The sequence below is a fragment of the Alligator mississippiensis genome, chromosome 2, assembly GCF_030867095.1.
Source record: "Alligator mississippiensis isolate rAllMis1 chromosome 2, rAllMis1, whole genome shotgun sequence".
NCBI classification, from domain to species: domain Eukaryota; kingdom Metazoa; phylum Chordata; order Crocodylia; family Alligatoridae; genus Alligator; species Alligator mississippiensis.
Genome location: NC_081825.1, coordinates 75,812 through 95,720, shown reverse-complemented (window position 1 = coordinate 95,720; position 19,909 = coordinate 75,812). Strand labels below are relative to the sequence as shown.

The 19,909-nt window shown below is 53.8% G+C and overlaps 1 protein-coding gene across 1 annotated transcript; it reads left to right on the top strand.

The window, feature by feature from the left end:
* Positions 1 to 1,498: 1,498 nt before the first annotated feature.
* LOC109280195 (zinc finger protein 883-like) lies at positions 1,499 to 18,769 on the top strand. Its single transcript, XM_059721232.1, has 6 exons — positions 1,499 to 1,531; positions 2,808 to 3,018; positions 3,679 to 3,851; positions 7,638 to 7,764; positions 14,913 to 15,017; positions 16,175 to 18,769. Exons 2-6 carry the CDS (start codon positions 2,850 to 2,852, stop codon positions 17,653 to 17,655), a joined length of 2,055 nt encoding a protein of 684 aa, XP_059577215.1. The 5' UTR covers positions 1,499 to 1,531; positions 2,808 to 2,849; the 3' UTR covers positions 17,656 to 18,769.
* Positions 18,770 to 19,909: the final 1,140 nt, after the last annotated feature.

Genomic DNA, 19,909 nt, shown 5'->3' with positions numbered 1-19,909 from the left:
TTGTTGGTCGGGCAGATAAACAGAGAAAAAATTGGGCGGGCAGGTTGTTGATTTACGTCTGATAAGGTCGAGACAGGGGAGATTGACAAGTGATTAATTTGTCAGTTATTCTCACGCATACATTGAGAGGTTTTTTAGGTGTGTGTGTGTGTGTGGAGGTCTCCCGTTCTTCACGGAAGTGAAGACAGGTTTTATTTGTATAATAGCTAATTGTTTTTTGTCACGTCATAAATTTAATTAGAATTGCCAATTACCTAGTGGTCTTTGCTAAGGTATTATTTCACAGGGTTACTCCCTGTTTTCTCTGATCAGTTATAATAATTTATGTATAGCACAGAAGGCTAAGTTTTATTTTTAGTTAGTGTCGCAGTTATAAATCCCTTTTTGATATGCGCAACAAAAAAGCAGTTATTATTATTATTGTTAACCCTTAGTTAACCTAGTGTAGAAAAAAACTGTTTTGAATGGTTTTACTTGTTTGACATGGGCACTACTTAATTTGGTTGTGACAGTTGCTTTGACCCTGGCGTGTGACTTGTGGGTTACTCACCTTTCCCCCTCCGAAGGGAGGGAGCCCTGACAGAGCTGGTGCTTTTTCATTGTACTCTGGAACGGGGTGCTGCCCAAAGCAAGCGCAGGGCACCTGGGGCTGCGGGTCGGGAGTGAGGGGTTCCCAGTGCTGCTGGCTCTTGGGGTCCCTTGACACCTGGCTCTGGGGCAGGCACCCCAGGTTGGGAGGGTCTCGGTGTGCCCCCGCACCTGGGTGGGGCTCCTGAGATAAGTCAGTTCTGGGCAGATCTCAGGGTCCCCCTGCACGGGGGGACTGCGTGGGTCTCAGGGCCCCTCATGTTGCCAGCTCCGGTGGGGGTCTGAGGATCCCAAAGCACCCAGCTCGGGGTCCCCCTGCACTCGGGTTGGGACGAAAGAGAAATGCAAAACTCCAGAGCTCTTGGCTCAGAAAAGATCCCTTTTATTAGACCAAGTAAGACATCGCCAAAGCATGATCTTTTCCTGCAAGCCTTCGGGCACACGTGCCCTTCCTCAGGCCCAGGGAACATTAAAGATGGTAAAAAGTCCCGCAGGCGGCGGCACCCCTGCCCGGGGGCGGCGAGTTAGGGCTCTGCTCCGCCCCGGAGCTCGGGGGTTTCGCCTTCCCGGTCGCCCCGGCCCCAACGATGCCGGCGGGTGTCCCCGATGTGCGGATTCACCCGCTCGCTGCCCGGCCCGACGGACCCGGAGCCGGGGCCGGTCCCCTCCTCCGCTCGCAGCGGGGCCGGGCCGGGCCGAGGCCCAGGGACGTCTCCATGCGGGAAAGGCCCCGTCCTCAGCCCCGCTCCCCCGCGACGGGCCGGGGCGGGCCCGGCTCTGGCTGCCCCGGGGGCGTGGGCGGGGGCCGCCCGCCCCGCCCCGGCGCTGACGTCATGGGGAAGGAGCGAGGGAGGAGCCGGGGCTGCAGGATTAGCGCTCAGCTCCCAGGAGCCCCCGCGGCGGGGCGGGGCGGGGCGCGGCGGGTCCGGGCGGCCGGCTCGGGGTGAGGGGCTGCGGCGGGCGTGCGGGAGCCTGTGCAGTCGTAGGCCTGCGTGGGGGGACTGGGGCAGACGCTGCCCCTCCGGAGTGAAGTGGGCACGGGTCCTGGGACTGGAGTTCGTCCCGCCTGGGCAGGGGCTCGGGGCCCTGACACGTGTCCGGGGAGCAGTGCTGGCCCGTGGGAAGGGCTGCAGGGCTGCGCAGGAGGAGCTGTGCTGGGGGGGGTCAGCGCTGGGGGGCCCTGGAGGCACCCTGGAGACGGGGGCCCGGGGCCACGCTGGGGCCAGGCGGCAGCTGCGAGGCCTGGCGCAGGCAAGAGGCTGGGGGGGGCTGTGGTTGGGGGTGTCGGGCCAGCCTAGTCCCCTTAGCCAGTGCGGGGCAGAAGGGGAGGGAGGATGACCCCGAGTCTGCTCTGCGCGGGGAGGGTCGGGGCTGGGGCAGGGGCAGGGTCACGGTCCCAGGTGTCCCAGGTCTCCCATCACGTGGTGATGTCGGTGCTGTCTGCTTTCCTGCAGGGCCCTGGAGCCTGGAAGCTGTGGGCAGGCGCCGTGCATAAGCACAGGGGAGCGTGAGCCCAGGCCCGGGCTGCGGGAGGCCTGTCCTGGCAGAGACGGTGTCTGCGCAGGCGCCCGTGGCAGCCGTGGCCCTTCTGTTCGCAGCCCTGCTGCAGCCGGAGGTGATGCTGAGGGAGCAGGACCCAGGGGGTCTCCAGGCAGGATCTTGGGAGGCAGGACAAGTCCCTCGTGTCCTCCAGGCTGGGGGGGGAGGGGGAGGGCACCACCTGTAAAGCAGCAGCTGCAGGAGGAGCCGGTCCAATGCCGGGAGATCCGGGGCAGGAGCTGATGCAGGCCATGCCTGAGATTCCCTCAGAGACTTGAAACTTGGCCCCAGGGGACAACCTCTCCACCCCAGAGACCTGGTGTCAATGCTTCTGGCGTGTCCACTACCTGGAAGCCAAGATGCCGGGGGAGGTTTGTAGTCACCTGCAGGAGCGCTGTCAGTGCTGGCTGGAGCCCCAGCACCGCAGCCAGGAGCAAATCCTGGACCAGTTCCAGGCCAAGGAGATGCAGAGCTGGGAGTGGGGACACAGGGTGGAGACCTGCTGAGTCCTCAGCTGAGGTATTTCGGCTAGTACAGAAGGAGGACGACAAGAAGCTCCAGGTGAAAACTTTTCACCCTGGTCATGGACACTGCTGTCCGTGTCTCCATGTGCTGGAGGGATGTTCCCTCCATGTTCTGTTGATCCCAGATCCCCAGTGACACGTTTATTTCGTCCCCAGGTCACAGTGAGTGTGAAGGTTGAGGAAGTGCCCTCAGACGAGATGCAGCCCACTTCAGCATTGCGGGACCCTGGTGATTCCTGGCCAGAGCAGTTACAGGCCCTTTATGCGGAAAGGCCTCTGGAGCAGTCTGGAGAGAGGGAAGCCCTGGGGTCTCAGGACAAGCCACCTCATGTCTCCAAAGAGGAGTCCCTGCCCCACCAGGAGTCAGGTGAGGTACAGGATGGAGGCCCGGGTGTGGGTCTGGGTGCCTGAGTGGCTGTCCTGCATGCAGGGGAAGAGGCTCGAATGTCTGCCCCTGCCCAGGACAGGGCTGCAATATTTGTAACCACGTGGCTGGGCTGGGACAGAGCTCTGGTCTCTGTGTGTGGGCAGCTCCCAGGCTAGGGGTTCCTGATCTTTCTCACTGCATGTGTGCAGCATCCAGCAGAGAGAGGCTTTATCTTGTTTGGGCCACGTCATGCTGCCACGATAACAATCAATAACCTAATTCATGTTCCAACAGTCAGGGTTCACTGGCCCCTTTCTTGTGCCCCCGTGAGTCCTCTGTGCTCGATGAGGGCCTGGTGCAGGTGATGGGGAAATGAGACTGCAGTTTCCCCTGAAACTGAAGGGACCTGGGAGTTGTCAGCAGAGGAAAGCTCTGACATGGTGACGTGATCACCACCCTGCACTGGGAGTTATTGCAGCTCATCTCCAGCCTGATACTGGTGGTGGTTTGTTAGCAAGAGCTGCGGGATTTTGAGTCTTCCTTCTCCCCCATCTTCCACACTGTGAAGCCTCGGTCCCAGGCCCATACAGGCGAGTAGCAGGGCTTTCCTTGTGCCAGCAGCACCAGGGCTAACCTGTGTGTGCTATTCCCTACCCGCAGGTGCTGGGACCCTGAGGAGAGTTGAGCAGAAGCCTCCTGGAGAAGAGCCTGTAATCCTGGAGCTCCAGAGTACTTTCCCAGGGAGCCTGGAGGAGAGGAGCTCCCTGACCACTGAGCCAGGCCAAATGCAGAAGGGGCAGGGCAGGCCTCCAAAGCAGGCAGAGAACTTGGAGGTGAGCAGGGCACCAGGTCCAGTTGGGGATGGGAGTACAGTTGGGGCAGAGCATAGGAGGAGCCAGGGGTGGTGTAAAGTATGTGGGGAGTGAAGAGACTTGAAGAAAGTCTCTCCTGGGGCCTGTAGTGTTCAACATCTTTATCAGTGATCTGGACATGGGTGTGGAAAGCACACTGTCCAAATTCGCTGACAACACTAAAGTGTGGGGCAAGGTGAGCATGCTGGAGGGGAGGGACAGAATCCAGCTAGATCTAGACAGGTTACAGAGGTGGGCGGATGAGAATAGGATGGAGTTCAACGCGGACAAGTGCAAAGTGCTGCATCTAGGGAGAAGGAACCAGCAACACGCCTATAGGCTGGGAATACCCTTCTTGTCAACACAGAGGCAGAAAGGGATCTTGGAGTCATTGTTGACTCTAGGATGAACGTGAGCTGCCAATGCGAGGAAGTGGTCAGTAAGGCTAACTGCACCTTGTCGTGCATCTACAGGTGGATCACAAGTGGATCCAGGGAGGTGATCCTTCCCCTCTATGCGGCATTGGTCAGGCCACAGTTGGAGTACTGTGTCCGGTTCTGGTCGCTGCACTTCAGGAGGGATGTGGCTAGCATTGAGAGGGTCCAGAAGAGGGCCGCTCGCATGGTCAAGGGGCAGCAGGTCAGGCCCTATGAAGAGAGGTTAAAGGGCCTGAACCTATTCAGCCTCCACAGGAGAAGGCTGAGAGGGGATCTGGTGGCTGTTTACAAACTCACCGGGGTGGGCAGCAGAAATTGGGGGAGACTCTGTTCCCCCAGGCACCACCGGGGGTTACTAGGAATAACGGCCACAAATTGTTAGAAGGTTCAGGCTGGACATCAGGAGGCGCTACTTTACAGTTAGGGCTGCCAGGCTCTGGAATGGACTCCCAAGGCAGGTGGTGCTCTCTTCTACCTTGGGGGTCTTCAAGAGGAGGCTGGATAAATATTTGGCTGAGGTGATATGACCCCAGCACTCGAATCTGCCTGGGGCAGGGGGTTGGACCTGATGATCTGTTTAGGTCCCTTCCAACCCCAAGTAGTATGATTCTATGCAGGAGGGATGTGGATAGCATCAAGAGAGTCCAGAAGAGGGCCACCTGCATGATCAGGGGGCATCTGGTGGCCGCCTACGAGCTTGCCAAGAGGGACCAGCAGGCAACAGGAGAATCCCTGTTCCCCGGTGCACTACTGGGAGTAACAAGGAATAACAGCTATAAGTTGACGGAGAGTAGGTTCAGGCTAGACATCAGGAGGCATTACTTCACGGTCAGGGTAGCTAGGAGCTGGAACCAACTTCCGAGGGAGGTGATGCTTGCCCCTACATTGGGGATTCATAGATGTTAGGGTCGGAAGGGACCTCAATAGATCATCGAGTCCGACCCCCTGCATAGGCAGGAAAGAGTGCTGGGTCTAGATGACCCCAGCTAGATGGTTATCTAACCTCCTCTTGAAGACCCCCAGGGTAGGGGAGAGCACCACCTCCCTTGGGAGCCCGTTCCAGACCTTGGCCACTCGAACCGTGAAGAAGTTCCTCCTAATGTCCAATCTAAATCTGCTGTCTGCTAGCTTGTGGCCATTACTTCTTGTAACCCCCGGGGGTGCCTTGGTGAATAAAACCTCTCCAATTCCCTTCTGTGCCCCTGTGATGAACTTATAGGCAGCCACAAGGTCGCCTCTCCTCCTTCTCTTGCGGAGGCTGAAAAGGTCCAGTTTCTCTAGTCTCTCCTCGTAGGGCTTTGTCTGCAGGCCCTTAACCATACGAGTTGCCCTTCGCTGGACCCTCTCCAGGTTATCCGCATCCCTCTTGAATTGTGGCACCCAGAATTGCACGCAGTACTCCAACTGCGGTCTGACCAGCGCCCGATAGAGGGGAAGTATCACCTCCTTGGATCTATTCGTCATGCATTTGCTGATGCACGATAAAGTGCCATTGGCGTTTCTGAAGGCTTCATCACACTGCCGACTCATGTTTATCTTGGAGTCCACTAGGACTCCAAGATCCTTTTCCACTTCTGTGCCACCCAGCAGGTCATTCCCTAGGCTGTAGGTGTGCTGGACATTTTTCCTCCTTAGGTGCAGCACTTTGCATTTCTCCTTGTTGAACTGCATTCTGTTGTTTTCTGCCCACTTGTCCAACCTGTCCAGGTCTGCTTGTAGGTGTTCCCTGCCCTCCGGCGTGTCCACTTCTCCCCACAGCTTTGTGTCATCTGCAAACTTGGACAGAGTACCCTTCACTCCCTCGTCCAAGTCGCTGATGAAGACATTAAAGAGTATCGGTCCAAGGACCGAGCCCTGTGGGACCCCACTGCCCACACCCTTCCAGGTCGAAGCCGACCCATCCACCACGACTCTCTGGGTGCAACCCTCCAGCCAATTCACCACCCACCGGACTGTGTAGTCATCCAAGTCACAGCCTCTTAACTTGTTCACCAGTATGGGGTGGGATACCGTATCGAAGGCCTTCCTGAAGTCTAAGTATACGACATCCACCCCTCCTCCTGTGTCCAGGCGTTTCGTAACCTGGTCATAAAAAGAGACTAGATTGGTCAGGCACAATCTGCCTGCCACGAACCCGTGCTGGTTTCCCCTCAGCATAATTTGTCCTGCTGGGCTCTCGCATATGTGAGCCTTGATAATTTTTTCAAAGACTTTGCCAAGGGTGGAGGTGAGACTGACTGGCCTATAGTTGCCCGGGTCCTCCTTTCTCCCCTTCTTGAAAATGGGGACCACATTGGCCCTTTTCCAGTCCTCCGGGACCTGGCCCGTGCACCACGAGCGTTGAAATATTCCCACCAGTGTCTGTGCAATGATGTCGGCCAGTGCCTTCAGCACCCTCGGATGGAGCTCATCTGGGCCTGCTGACTTAAAGGCATCCAGTTCTTTCAAGTGACTCTGCACCATCTCAGGATCTACGCATGGAAGTCTGGCACCTTGCTGCTGCCTCTCTACAACCCCAGTGAGAGACATGTCGTGCCCCTCGCTTAGGAACACTGAGGCAAAGAACTAGTTGAGGAGTTCAGCCTTGTCCCCCCTGTCTGTCACCAATTGTTTCTGCCCATTTAGCAGGGGTCCTATTCCTCCCTGGGCCTTCCTTTTACTCCCTATATATCTAAAAAACAATTTCTTGTTGTTGTCCTTTACTTGGGATGCCATCCTCAGCTCCATGGTAGCTTTGGCCCGTCTAACTGCCTCCCTACAAGCATGAGCAGAGGAGGTATATTTGTCTTTGGTGATCTGTCCTTGTTTCCACTTTTTATGGGATCTTCAAAAGGAGGCTAAACAATCACCTAGCCGGGGTCATTTGACCCCAGCATCCTTTCCTGCCTATTGCAGGGGGTCGGACTTGATGATCTGCTTAGGTCCCTTCCGACCCTACCAACTATGAAACTGTGGTGATGGAGGCTGCAAACACCCCAAGCTGGTATTAGCAGGAGCTCCTTCCACAATACAGATAGCCAGGGGTGCTGGTATGGGAAGGCCTGGCCAGAGTGCATGGAGCTGGGGCTCCCTGCCCCTAAAAGTACTGCCCAAACTGCCTCAAAGGTCTGAGCAAATAAAATGTGATGAGCTGGGCTAAAGCTGACGCATGGACTCCTTTGTGCACAGCTGCATCTACATCACATCAGCTGAAGACTGGGGAGTATTACACCCTTTCCTGTGATGGCTAAGCCTGCAATTAGTTGTAATACAGAGTGATTGCAGACTGGGCTGTGGGGGCTGGAAGCAGCTGGTAGAGGAGACGCTGATGGTGTAATGTTTGTGACTGCAGCTCCAGGAAGTGTTTGAGGATGTGGCTGTGTATTTCACACGGAAGGAGTGGGAGCTGCTGGAAGGTGAAGACAAGGTGCTTTACCGGGACCAGATGCTGAGGAATTTCCAAGCCCTCGTTTCTCTGGGTAAAGCTCTGTTTCTTGCTTTTCCCTGGAGGTATGTGAACTGTGGAGTTTTGTAGTCATCTTCCTATATTTCAATAGTCTCATCTTCATGAATTTTGGCTGGAGGTTTAAATTCAGTTCTTCCCCACTGCTCTGTCAGTGATCAGACCTTGCTCACATTTCTTATTAATATAGTCTCCTTTGTTTGATCTAACCTCCTCCACCTGCGTACGTACAGTCACTAACAGCTCTTCCTTAGGGAATTGTTTTGATTTCCTTCCTCCCTTGGCTAGCGTGTCCTGTCCAAACGCATTTAACAATCCTAGCATGCTCCGTTCAGTGCTATCTAAATTGGACTGTGATGTGGCCGAGGCCACAATTGGCCAGTTTTTCTATGAAATGATCATGGGATACCAGATGGAAGGCTTTTTTAAAATCAAGGTATATGACATTGATTTCTCCTTCGGGCACAGAGGGAGATCCTTCGGGCACAGAGGGAGACGATCCCGATGCGAGGAAAAAGAGGGAAAGGGGCCAGAAAGCTTCCCTGGCTGACCAGAGAAATCGAGAGCAGCCTACGGGCTAAAAGGGGAGCGCATAAAAAGTGGAAACAGGGAGAGATCACTAAAGATGAATATACCTCTTCTGCTCGCGCTTGTAGGGAGGCAGTTAGACAGGCCAAAGCTACCGTGGAGCTGAGGATGGCATCCCAAGTTAAGGATAACAAGAAATTGTTTTTCAGCTATATAGGGGGTAAAAGGAAGGCCCAGGGTGGAATAGGACCCCTGCTAAATGGGCAGAAGCAATTGGTGACAGACAGGGGGGACAAGGGTGAACTCGTCAACTAGTTCTTTGCCTCAGTGTTCCTAAGCGAGGGGCAAGACAAGTCTCTCCCTGGGATGGTAGAGAGGCAGCAGCAAGGTGCCAGACTACTGTGCGTAGACCCTGAAATGGTGCAGTCACTTGGAGGAACTGAATGTGTTTAAGTCAGCAGGCCCGGATGAGCTCCATCTAAGGGTGCTGAAGGCACTGGCTGACGTCATTGCGCAGCCACTGGCGGGAATATTCGAATACTCGTGGCGCACGGGCCAGGTCCTGGAGGACTGGAAAAGGGCCAGTATGGTCCCCATTTTCAAGAAGGGGAGGAAGGAGGACCCGGGCAACTATAGGCCAGTCAGTCTCACCTCCATCCTTGGCAAAGTCTTTGAAAAAATTATCAAGGCTCACATATGCGAGAGCCCGGCAGGACAAATGCTGCGGGGAAACCAGCACGGGTTCGTAGTAGGTAGATCATGCCTGACTAATCTAGTCTCTTTTTATGACCAGGTTGCAAAACGCCTGGACACAGGAGGAGGGGTGGATGTCATATACTTAGACTTCAGGAAGGCCTTTGATACGGTATCCCACCCCATACTGGTGAACAAGTTAAGAGGCTGTGACTTGGATGACTACACGGTCCGGTGGGTGGCGAATTGGCTAGAAGGTCGCACCCAGAGAGTTGTGGTGGATGGGTCGGTATCGACCTGGAAGGGTGTGGGCAGTGGAGTCCCGCAGGGCTCGGTCCTTGGACCGATACTCTTCAATGTCTTCATCAGCGACTTGGACGAGGGAGTGAAGTGTACTCTGTCCAAGTTTGCGGATGACACAAAGCTATGGGGAGATGTGGACACGCTGGAGGGCAGGGAACAGCTGCAAGCAGACCTGGACAGGTTGGACAAGCAGGCAGAAAACAACAGAATGCAGTTCAACAAGGAGAAATGCAAAGTGCTGCACCTAGGGAAGAAAAATGTCCAGCACACCTACAGCCTAGGGAATGACCTGCTGGGTGGCACGGAAGTGGAAAAGGATCTTGGAGTCCTAGTGGACTCCAAGATGAACATGAGTTGGCAGTGTGACGAAGCCATCAAAAAAGCCAATGGCACTTTATCGTGCATCAGCAGATGCATGACGAATAGGTCCAAGGAGGTGATACTTCCCCTCTATCGGGCGCTGGTCAGACCGCAGTTGGAGTACTGCGTGCAATTCTGGGCGCCGCACTTCAAGAGGGATGCGGATAACCTGGAGAGGGTCCAGAGAAGGGCCACTCGTATGGTTAAGGGCCTGCAGACAAAGCCCTACGAGGAGAGACTAGAGAAACTGAACCTTTTCAGCCTCCGCAAGAGAAGGTTGAGAGGCGACCTTGTGGCTGCCTATAAGTTCATCACGGGGGCACAGAAGGGAATTGGTGAGGTTTTATTCACCAAGGCGCCCCCGGGGGTTACAAGAAGTAATGGCCACAAGCTAGCAGAGAGCAGATTTAGATAGGACATTAGGAAGAACTTCTTCACAGTTCGAGTGGCCAAGGTCTGGAACGGGCTCCCAAGGGAGGTGGTGCTCTCCCCTACCCTGGGGGTCTTCAAGAGGAGGTTAGATGAGTATCTAGCTGGGGTCATCTAGACCCAGCACTCTTTCCTGCTTATGCAGGGGGTCGGACTCGATGATCTACTGAGGTCCCTTCTGACCCTAACATCTATGAATCTATGGGATAGACATGGTTTGTGCTTCCAGGATCGCTCCCTTGAGGAGCAACCACTCGTATTGAGCTCCCCTCCCCTTCAGGTCATGGTCCCTTAGGGCCTCGCCAGCAAGTCTCCTGAGCTTGTCAAAGTCAGCTTTCCTGAAGTCGAGAACTTCTGCATTGCTGACTGGCTTGCCAGCTTTACGGCAGATGGTTTCATAGACATTATTTCATAGACATGAGGGCTGGAAAGGACCTCAGAAGATCATCAAATCCAGCCCTCTGCCCCCGGGGCAGAAAGTCAGCAGGGAGCCTAGGATCCCAGCAAGATAAGCATCCAAATGTCTCTTGAAGGCATTCAAAGTAGGTGCTTGAATCGCCTCCGATGGCAGGCTATTCCAGACCTTGGGGGCTCGGACAGTAAAAAAGTTCTTCCTTATGTCCAGCCTGAAATGGTCATGGAGGAGTTTGTGACCATTTGACCTTGTCATCCCTTGGGGCGCTTTGGTGAACAGACGGTGAAGGTGATCAGCTCACAGTCTCTGTCTCCCAGCTTCCGTTTGATCGTTAGGTCGCTGATTAAGTCATCCCCCGTTGCCAGTACCAGGTCGAGCAGCGCTTTGCTTCTCGTTGGTCCATTGACTTCTTCAGTCGCGTAGAGCTTATCCACGCACACGAGGAAGCCTTGCAAGTCTTCGGATTTGGCCGAGTGCTCTTTCCACGAGATGTCTGGGTAGCTGGAGTCTCCCATGACAACCATGCACTGGGAGCGTGCAGCCTCAGCTAGTTCCCTGGCGAATTCCTGGTCGAGCTTTTGATTCTGGCTAGGAGGTCTGTAGTAGACTCCCACCATTGTGTCCCCTGTGCCACGTTCACCACGGATTTTAACCCAGAGAGTCTCCAGTCGTCCACCCTGGGCTTCAATGTTGGCTTGCAGGGACGCGTAGCTTTCCTTGACATAGAGAGCTACACCCCCTCTCCTGTACAAGGTATAGCTGTCTATATCTGTGGCCCAGTCATAGGTGGAGTCCCACCAGGTCTCCGTTATCCCTACGAGGTCGTAGTCATTCTTGTTTAGCAAGAAGACCAGTTCCTTCTGTTTATTCCCCAAGGTCCTGGAATTGGTGTACAGGCACATAAGTGTCCCACCGGTCAACCTTGTCTTCCCTACACATCGTTCTGGGGTGGGTTCCCTTGAGCGTATTAGCTTGCTGGATTTGCAAAAGTTGCCCAGTGGGCTTGCTGTGGAGGTAGTCCCCCCATCTTCTGGTGGGCTTAGTTTAAAGCCCGGTTGAGCAGGTCAGCCAGTCTGGCTGAGAAAAGTCGCCTCCCCAGTGCAGTGAAGTGGAGGCTGTCTCTTCCCAGGAGACCACCACCTCTCTCGCCAAAGAGCGGACTGTGATTGTGGAAGCCAAAGCCTTTGGTAAACTACCTCGATCCTCCTCTCCCGCATCAGCCCATATACCAAAACCGGGAGGATCGAGGAAAACGCTACCTGTGCCCCCAACCCCTTAAGCCCCACTCCCAAAGCCCTGTAGCGTCTCATGACCCGGCTGGGATTGCTCCAAGCCATGTCGTTCGTGCCCACATGGATAAGGAGCATGGCGTAGTGGTTGGTGAGCTGGATGAGTCTGACAGGAGGAGTCTGTCTCCTGCTCACCGTCTCTGATGGCATTCAGTCTCTGGACTGCAGCCTGGAGCTCCTTTATCTGGTACCCCAGAGACTCCAAAGTGGAAAAAACCCCGCAAGGGCAGGTAACTATGATCCCAGTCCGATGTGCCTGGAAACATGCCAGGCAGCCCCCGCAGCCAAGAGCCAGAGGCTCCGTCCACGTGGAGCCTGGAACCAGGGGTTCCATCTGGATGGAGGCCTCTGAGGTAACAGAGAGGGAGGTCTCGACTCTGAGGGGACCCTGCAGCTGACTGGGTTGGGGTCCCTCTCTCCCTGTCATGGGCCCCACCTACCTTTTTTTCCCCCAGAGGATTTCTTTAGGGACATGCTCAAATGGTTTCTCAAGCTTAACAAAGACCATATAGACCATTTCTACAATATGGCCTTTCACATGCTGTGAAATGTCTGTCCTTGTGCCATGTTTTGTCCATAACCATGAGTCCCAGGAACTTCGTGTTAAACCCTGCAGTATTTGGCAATGTGTGAACTCCTTTCCCCTTCTGGGATGATCCTCCCATAGGATGGGATGATTGCTTGACTTGCAGCTACAGTTGTTATAAAATCAGCCTTTCCTGCGTGCCGGTGATACCGAATTACCCTGTCTCCCAGAAAAAGTTTTTGTCAGTGTAACAGAGAGTCTGGGGCTCTCTGTTCCTTTAAGAGGAAAAGCATTCAGGTCGGGAGCTCTGCAGGGCTAATGAGGCAATTAGCAGCCAGCCAGTCCAGGCAGTCACCTGACCAGATGTATGCGAGGGGCCAGCAGGGGAGATTATGTTTAGGGGGCAACCAACATGGGTTCCTTAGGGGCAGGTCCTGTCAGACCAACCTGGTGGCTCTCTATGACCAGGTCACAAAATCCTTAGATGTAGGTGTAGCAGTGGACGTAGTATTTCTGGACTTTAGGTAGGCCTTTGACGCTGTCTCTCACCCCATTCTCATTAAAAAACTAGGGGACTGTGGCGTTGACACCTACACAGTCAATTGGGTCACTAATGGGCTGGAGGGTCGCACCCAGAGAGTGGTGGCGGACGGGTCCTATTCGACCTGGAGGGATGTGGGCAGTGGGGTCCCCCAGGGCTCAGTCCTCAGGCCCACACTGTTCAACATCTTCATCAACGACTTGGACGAGGGGGTGAAAAACACCCTGTTCAAATTTGCAGACGGCACTAAGATGTGGGGGGATGTGGGCACGCTAGAAGGGAGGAATGGGCTGCAATCGGACCTAGACCGGTTACAGGGGTGGGCGGATGAGAACAGGATGGGTTTCAACACTGACAAGTGCAAGGTGCTGCACCTGGGGGGAAGAACCAGCAGCATCGCTACAGGCTGGGAACTCCCTTCTCGTCAGTGCAGAGGCAGAAAAGGATCTTGGAGTCATTATTGATGCCACAATGAACATGGGCTGACAGTGTGGGGATGCGGTCAGGAAGGCCAACCATACCTTGTCATGCATCCACAGATGCATCTCAAGCAGGTCCAAGGAGGTGATCCTCCCCCTCTATGCGACACTGGTCAGGCCGCAGTTGGAGTACTGCGTCCAGTTCTGGGCGCCGCACTTCAAGAGGGATGCGGACAGCATGGAGAGGGTCCAGAGGAGGGCCACTCGTATGATCAGGGGGCAGCAGGGCAGGCTGTACGAGGAGAGGCGACGGGACCTGAACCTGTTCAGCCTCCACAAGAGAAGGCTGAGGGGGATCTAGTGGCTGTTTACAAACTAGCCGGAGGGGACCAGCAAGCACTGGGGGAGTCCCTGTTCCCCCGAGCACTACCAGGAGTGACTAGAAATAACAGTCACAAGCTGGCAGAGGGTAGATTCAGACTAGACATCAGGAGGCGCTACTTCACTGTCAGGGTGGCTAAGATCTGGAACCAACTTCCAAGAGAAGTGGTGCTGGCTCCTAGCCTGGGTTTTTTTTTTTTAGAGGAGGCTAGATGAACACCTTGCTGGGGTCATTTGACCCGAGTACTCTTTCCTGCCATGGCAGGGGGTCGGACTTCATGATCTGTCAAGGTCCCTTCTGACCCTACCAACTAGGAAACTATGCAGGGCCCTGGGAGCATGTGAGGCCAAGGCTGGGGCTGGCAAGGGAGTCTGTTCCTGGCTGCCACAGGGGAAGGAGTTTCTGCCCAGGCGAGCCACCCAGGGATGCTGGGCTCACGGTTTGCTGCGTCTAGGAACGCCGAGGTTTGGGGAGCTCACACGGAGCCTGTGCTGGGAGGTTTGCCCTCTTAAAGGAAGAGGACTGCCTTCTCTGTTGTTTATGTTACACTACAGGGACTTATGATTTATGTTACTGTTTCTAGCAGTGGTTTGGGATGAGGCTGGAAAGCCTCGTGAGTGCCAGGGGGGCATCAGCTGCCTTGAGCCCTGCCAGTGGCAGGCTCAGGGCTCGATGCCTTATTGATGGGATGATGCTCTAGGGGTCGATGCTCTAGGGATGGTGTGGGGCACAGTGATGGAGCCACCAGGGGGTGTTACGGCCACCCCTGGGACCCTGATGTGTTATGGTCATTCACCTGACTTGGATGCTTTTCCCTGCCACGAGTCCTGGCTTTAAACCTTCACTGAGAATAAGCTCGTTACCACTTCTTTTCCTGGAATTACACTGATAAGAGATGTTATCTATCCATAAGTGTGTCCAACATCTCTTCATTTTGGTACCTTGAGAACAGTAAAACTTTATTTGTCTGCCTTCTAGTACATCACAGATCACTGCATCTCTACATCTTTCCCAGGTGACTCTGTCAGTTTAATGTCTTTTCTAAACCAGGAATGGTTGGTGCTTTGTTTCCTGTGACCATCCCTCCACCACCTGGGTGACAAGACCATCATGTATTGAAAGCTTCTCCCTGCAGTGCCTTCTGTTACATCCTAAATGCCCATCCTCCCTTGTCCATCAAGATCCTAACACAAAGCTTGGATCCATTCCCCAAATCCTGTTTGGTTATTCTGCAGCTAGAACCCAGTCACAGCCCCTCTTTAACCACTGTCCCAAACAGGATATCAAGGTCCCACACCTGACTTAATCTGCAGCATCCAACGAGGACAGGTGGACCTCTGGGTCTGTGATGATGAGGACCGTAGATTGGAGGACCTTTTGCCAGGTGAGTTTTAGCTGTCCCTTCCATCTGACCCCTCTCAGAAGTGCTCTATGCCCAGAGTGCCAGGGGTACCGGGGAATTGCAGACCTGGTTCCCATTATCTGACATTCAAAGAGGTGCAGACAAGCTGCTGTTCCCTTTTTCTCCCTCTAATGACAGACGTTAGGGGACAATTGGATTTAGTGTCTTGATTTTTTCTTTTAACCCAGATCGGGTATCCCTGGGACACTGCGATCTTAAGTATCTGTCTTCACTCAGCAATGTAAGAATTCATTCCCCAGTCCAAAGTAGCAAAAACTCTCTGAAATGCTGTCCCAGGGCATGATGGGATTTGTAGTTCCCCCATGGAAATCAGCACGGTATGCAGAGGCTCCGTTGAGCCATTACCGTAGGGCAGTGAAGAATCGGGGGTTCTCCCTGCCTTTGGTCTGGTTGACCTGGAACCCAGGAAGTGTTTCAGCAGGGTCTCAGGCTGCATTAAATGGCTCCATGGCATGGGGTGGATTCAGAAGCTTTTAAGTTGTGGGAAGAAGTGAATACCCCATGGCTTTCACCAGAATTACCCCCTTCCTGCTTCCTCTCTGGGGTCCTGACTGTCACAAAGCCTGAGACTCAGCACAGTCCAGGTTCAGGTTCATGCCAAGGCCTTAGACTGGTGCAGACTCCTGTGACATGGAGCCCACCTGGAACCTGTCAGCAAGGGAAAGCTCCATGGGCTCATTGCCTGCACCAGACCTTGCCCTGGAAGCAGGCAGGAAGCACAGCCCTGCTCCTTTCAGAAGAGAGAGGCACAGCGTTACGTCCTTCCCTCCTATTTAGTCCATTAGGGCATGAAGCCATTCAGGTACTGTCTAAGTGCACGTGTCCCACATGTGCTTCTCCTAGCAGGGCCTGAGGTGATGGGGCTGACAACTGGGCCAGAAATTCCTGAAAATCCTGCTCTGAACTTTGCCAAGTAGGGAACATTAGCCCAGTGCAGGGACCTACCCCTCCTACAGTGCTAGCACTTGGGGTTTTGGCAGGAAGACCTTGTTTTCTTTAGGGAACACAAGTGCTAAGTTTTAGGTATGCTCTGAGGCCTATGGCAGCTGAAGGAATAGCAGGGTTTGCCCTTTGCCAGCAGAGTAGGGACTAATGTGGATTTTCTCTTCACCATGCAGGAGGTGCCTGGCTGCTGAGCAGAGCTGAGGAGCAGGCTTCCGCAGACCTGGAGCCACCACAGACTTCCACAGGAAGTTTGGGTGAAATGGACTTCCTGAGACCTGAGGAGGATCAATGGCACAAGAGTCAGGGGAGGCCCCAAAAGCTGAAGGAATATGTAGCAGTGAACCAGGTACCATCTCCAATTGGGCATGAGAGTGGAGAAGGGACAGAACCCAGAAAGATCCCTAGGTGCAAGGAAGAATTTGTGGAGCTCAGAGCCCTTAAGAGCCACTGGAAACAGGCACTACATCTAAGCCAAGGAAGTGAGGAGGGCCTCAGAGGGAAGCAGGAGCTCACTACCAAGTACAGGGGTAGAGCTGAGGAGAAGCCACGTCAGCGCTCGGAGTGTGGGAAGAGCTTCACTCGCTCCTCCACCATGGCCCGGCACCAGCATCTCCACATGGGGCAAAAGCCGCATCAGTGTTTGGAGTGTGGAAAGAGCTTCACTCAGTCCTCCAGTCTGGCTCAGCACCAGCTTCTCCACACGGGGGAGAAGCCACATCAGTGTTCAGAGTGTGGGAAGAGCTTTGCTCAGTCCTCCAACCTGGCTGAGCACCAGCGTATCCACACAGGGGAGAAGCCACATCACTGTTTGGAATGTGGGAAGAGCTTCACTCACTCCTCTAGCCTAACTCAGCACCAGCGTATCCACACAGGGGAGAAGCCACATCAGTGTTCAGAGTGTGGGAAGAGCTTCACCCGTTCCTCTAGCCTGGCTCAGCACCAGCGTATCCACACAGGGGAGAAGCCACATCACTGTTCGGAGTGTGGGAAGAGCTTCACTTGCTCCTCCAGCCTGGCTCGACATCAGCATCTCCACACGGGGGAGAAGCCGCATCAATGTTTGGAGTGTGGGAAGAACTTTACTCACTCCTCCAGTCTGGCTCAACACCAGCGTCTCCACACAGGGGAGAATCCACATCGGTGCTCGGAGTGTGGGAAGAGCTTCACTCGATCCTCCAGCCTGGCTGAGCACCAGCATCTCCACACAGGGGAGAAGCCACATCAGTGCTTGGAGTGTGGGAAGAGCTTCACTCACTCCTCTGGCCTGGCTCACCACCAGCGTCTCCACACAGGGGAGAAGGCCCATCAGTGCTTGGAGTGTGGGAAGAACTTCACTCACTCCTCCAGCCTGACTCGCCACCAGCATATCCACACGGGGGAGAAGCCATGTGAGTGTTCGGAGTGTGGGAAGAGCTTCACTTGCTCTTCCAGCCTGACTCGGCACCAGTGTATCCACACAGGGGAGAAGCCATATCAGTGTTCGGAGTGTGGGAAGAGCTTCGCTCGCTCCTGCAGTCTGGCTCGGCACCAGCATATCCACACGGGGGAGAAGCCTCATCAGTGCTCAGAGTGTGGAAAGAGCTTCACCTGCTCCTTCTCTCTGGCCCAGCACCAGCTCATCCACATGTCAGAGAAGCCACATCAGTGCTTATAGTGTGGGAAGTGCTTCCTCAACTCCTCCAAACTGGCTTAGCAAAAATGCATCCATATCCAGGACCATCCATAATTTTGCCAGCAGTGAAGGAAGGGTTTGGTGACATTTACCTGCTCAGCACCTACCAGTGTCTGCATCCAAGCAAGCAGTCTCATGCTGATGGACTGCAGCAAGAATTCACCCACTGTTGTTGCCTTCTAGGGCCCTGCAGAACCTAAAGGACACAGAGGCTGTCCCCCAAGGTTTGCTGAGGGTGAGGGGTTAAAAAAAAACTCCTTATGCAGAGGCCAGCCCAGATGCTTGGGGAACCTGGGAGGGGATGATTTTTAAATCAGTCCCGGAGATGTCATCCCCATCATTTCCTGAAAGGAGTCAGTGCCTCCACAGGTAGAAGAGTGTTTTCACACTAGGGTGCCTTCTCTAGGACAACTGGCTCCTACTAACTCCCCCAGGGCCTTTCTTTGTTCTATTCCCAGCTTTGTCCTCTCTCCTGATCCCTGGTTGTGGCATGTTAGGCTCTTGAGTTGCAAGAAGGAGGACATTTATGGTTGGGGTAGCATTCTGAGGGACAGCCAGCACGGGTTTGTTGTGGGTAGGTGTTAGCAGATAAAAACCTAGGATTCTGGACTAGCCTAGGGATTGACACGACACCTCGTTCAATGAGTGACAGAAAGGCTTTATTTACTACAAGTATTTAAAATCAAGTCAAGTGAGCCCAAACCAAACCAGTCCAGTAATTAGCTATAAGGTGATGATTTCTTGCCAAAACAGGTGACGAAGAGGCGGTCTGTTTCTCTTCAACTTCTTGAGTAAGTTGGGCGCATCAGTAACTGGTGTCAGAGAGATTTCTCACTCTTGAAGCACGTGCACTGTTTGCTGTTTTACAGCCTTTGTATACCCTTAGTTTAGCATCTTCAAAGCATTGTTTTAGTTGTGTAAATCAAGAGTCCCAAGCAGTAACTGACAGTAAAAACCTGCTCATTACTGGTTATCAGAAATTTCTAATTTGAATGAGTTACCTTGTTCAGTCACAAGAGATCATCCAGTTTGGAACATATCAAGAAACTGATTAACAGCCAGGAAAAACATTAAAATCAGGAGGAGACATCTATTATATATGGAGAATGTCTCTTTCTGCACATAAACACGAGATATTGCAAAAGAAATATTTACCATACGAATCATAGAAGTAGAGTCGGAAGGGACCTTGTAGATCTTCAAGTCCGACCCCCTGCCCGGGCAGGAGGAAAACTGGGCTCAAATGACCCCAGCCAGGTAGGCATCAAGCCACTTCTTAAAGACCCCCAGGGTAGGAGCCAGCACCACATCCCTTGGAAGTTGGTTCCAGATCCTAGCCGCCCGTAGTTCTTACAGATGTCTAGTCTGAACCTACTCTCCAACAACTTGTGGCCGTTATTCCTTGTTATTCCGGGGGGCGCTAGGGGAAACAAGGTCTCCCCCAAACCCTTCTGGTCCCCCCTAGTGAGTTTATAGACAGTCACCAGGTCCCCCCTCAGCCTTCTCTTGTGCTGTCCCTGGATCATATGGGTGGCCCTCTGGACCCTCTCCATATTGCCCACATCCCTCTTGAAGTGGGGTGCCCAGAACTGGACACAGTACTCCAGCTGTGGTCTGACCAGTGTCGCATAGAGGGGGAGGATCACCTTCTTGGACCTACTTGAGATGCATCTGTAGATGCAGGATAAGGTCTGGTTAGCCCTGCTGACTGTGACCTCGTATTGTCGGCTCATGTTCATCTTGGAGTCAATAATGACTCCAAGATCCCTTTCTGCCTCCGTGCTTTCAGGAAGGGAGTTTCCTATCTTATACGTGTGCTGCTGGTTACTATTGCCCTAGTGCAGCACCCTGCACTTGTCAGTATTGAAATGCATCCTGTTTTTGCTAGCCCACCCCTGCAACCTATCCAGTATCCCCTGCCTACCCTCCGAGTAGTGGATAGGCATTTCATGTGGTTACACATCAGACAACTAAGAGTCTGCCTGAAATCATCCTGAACATAGCAAGATAAGGTGGAAGAGATACTTCATTATTCCTTCTTAGATGGCCTAGCCATGAACTCGCAACCTCTTGTATTATGCAGTTAGCATCAGTACCCTGTATTTTAACCTTTGCGAGTAGGCCCAAGCTTAGCATGAGTTTCAGAGTTATCAGTCCAGGGGACTGGATTCAATGCTCTCCCAAGGTCCCTTCCAGCCCTAATGTCTGTAACCTGAGCAGTACTCCAAAAGGTACC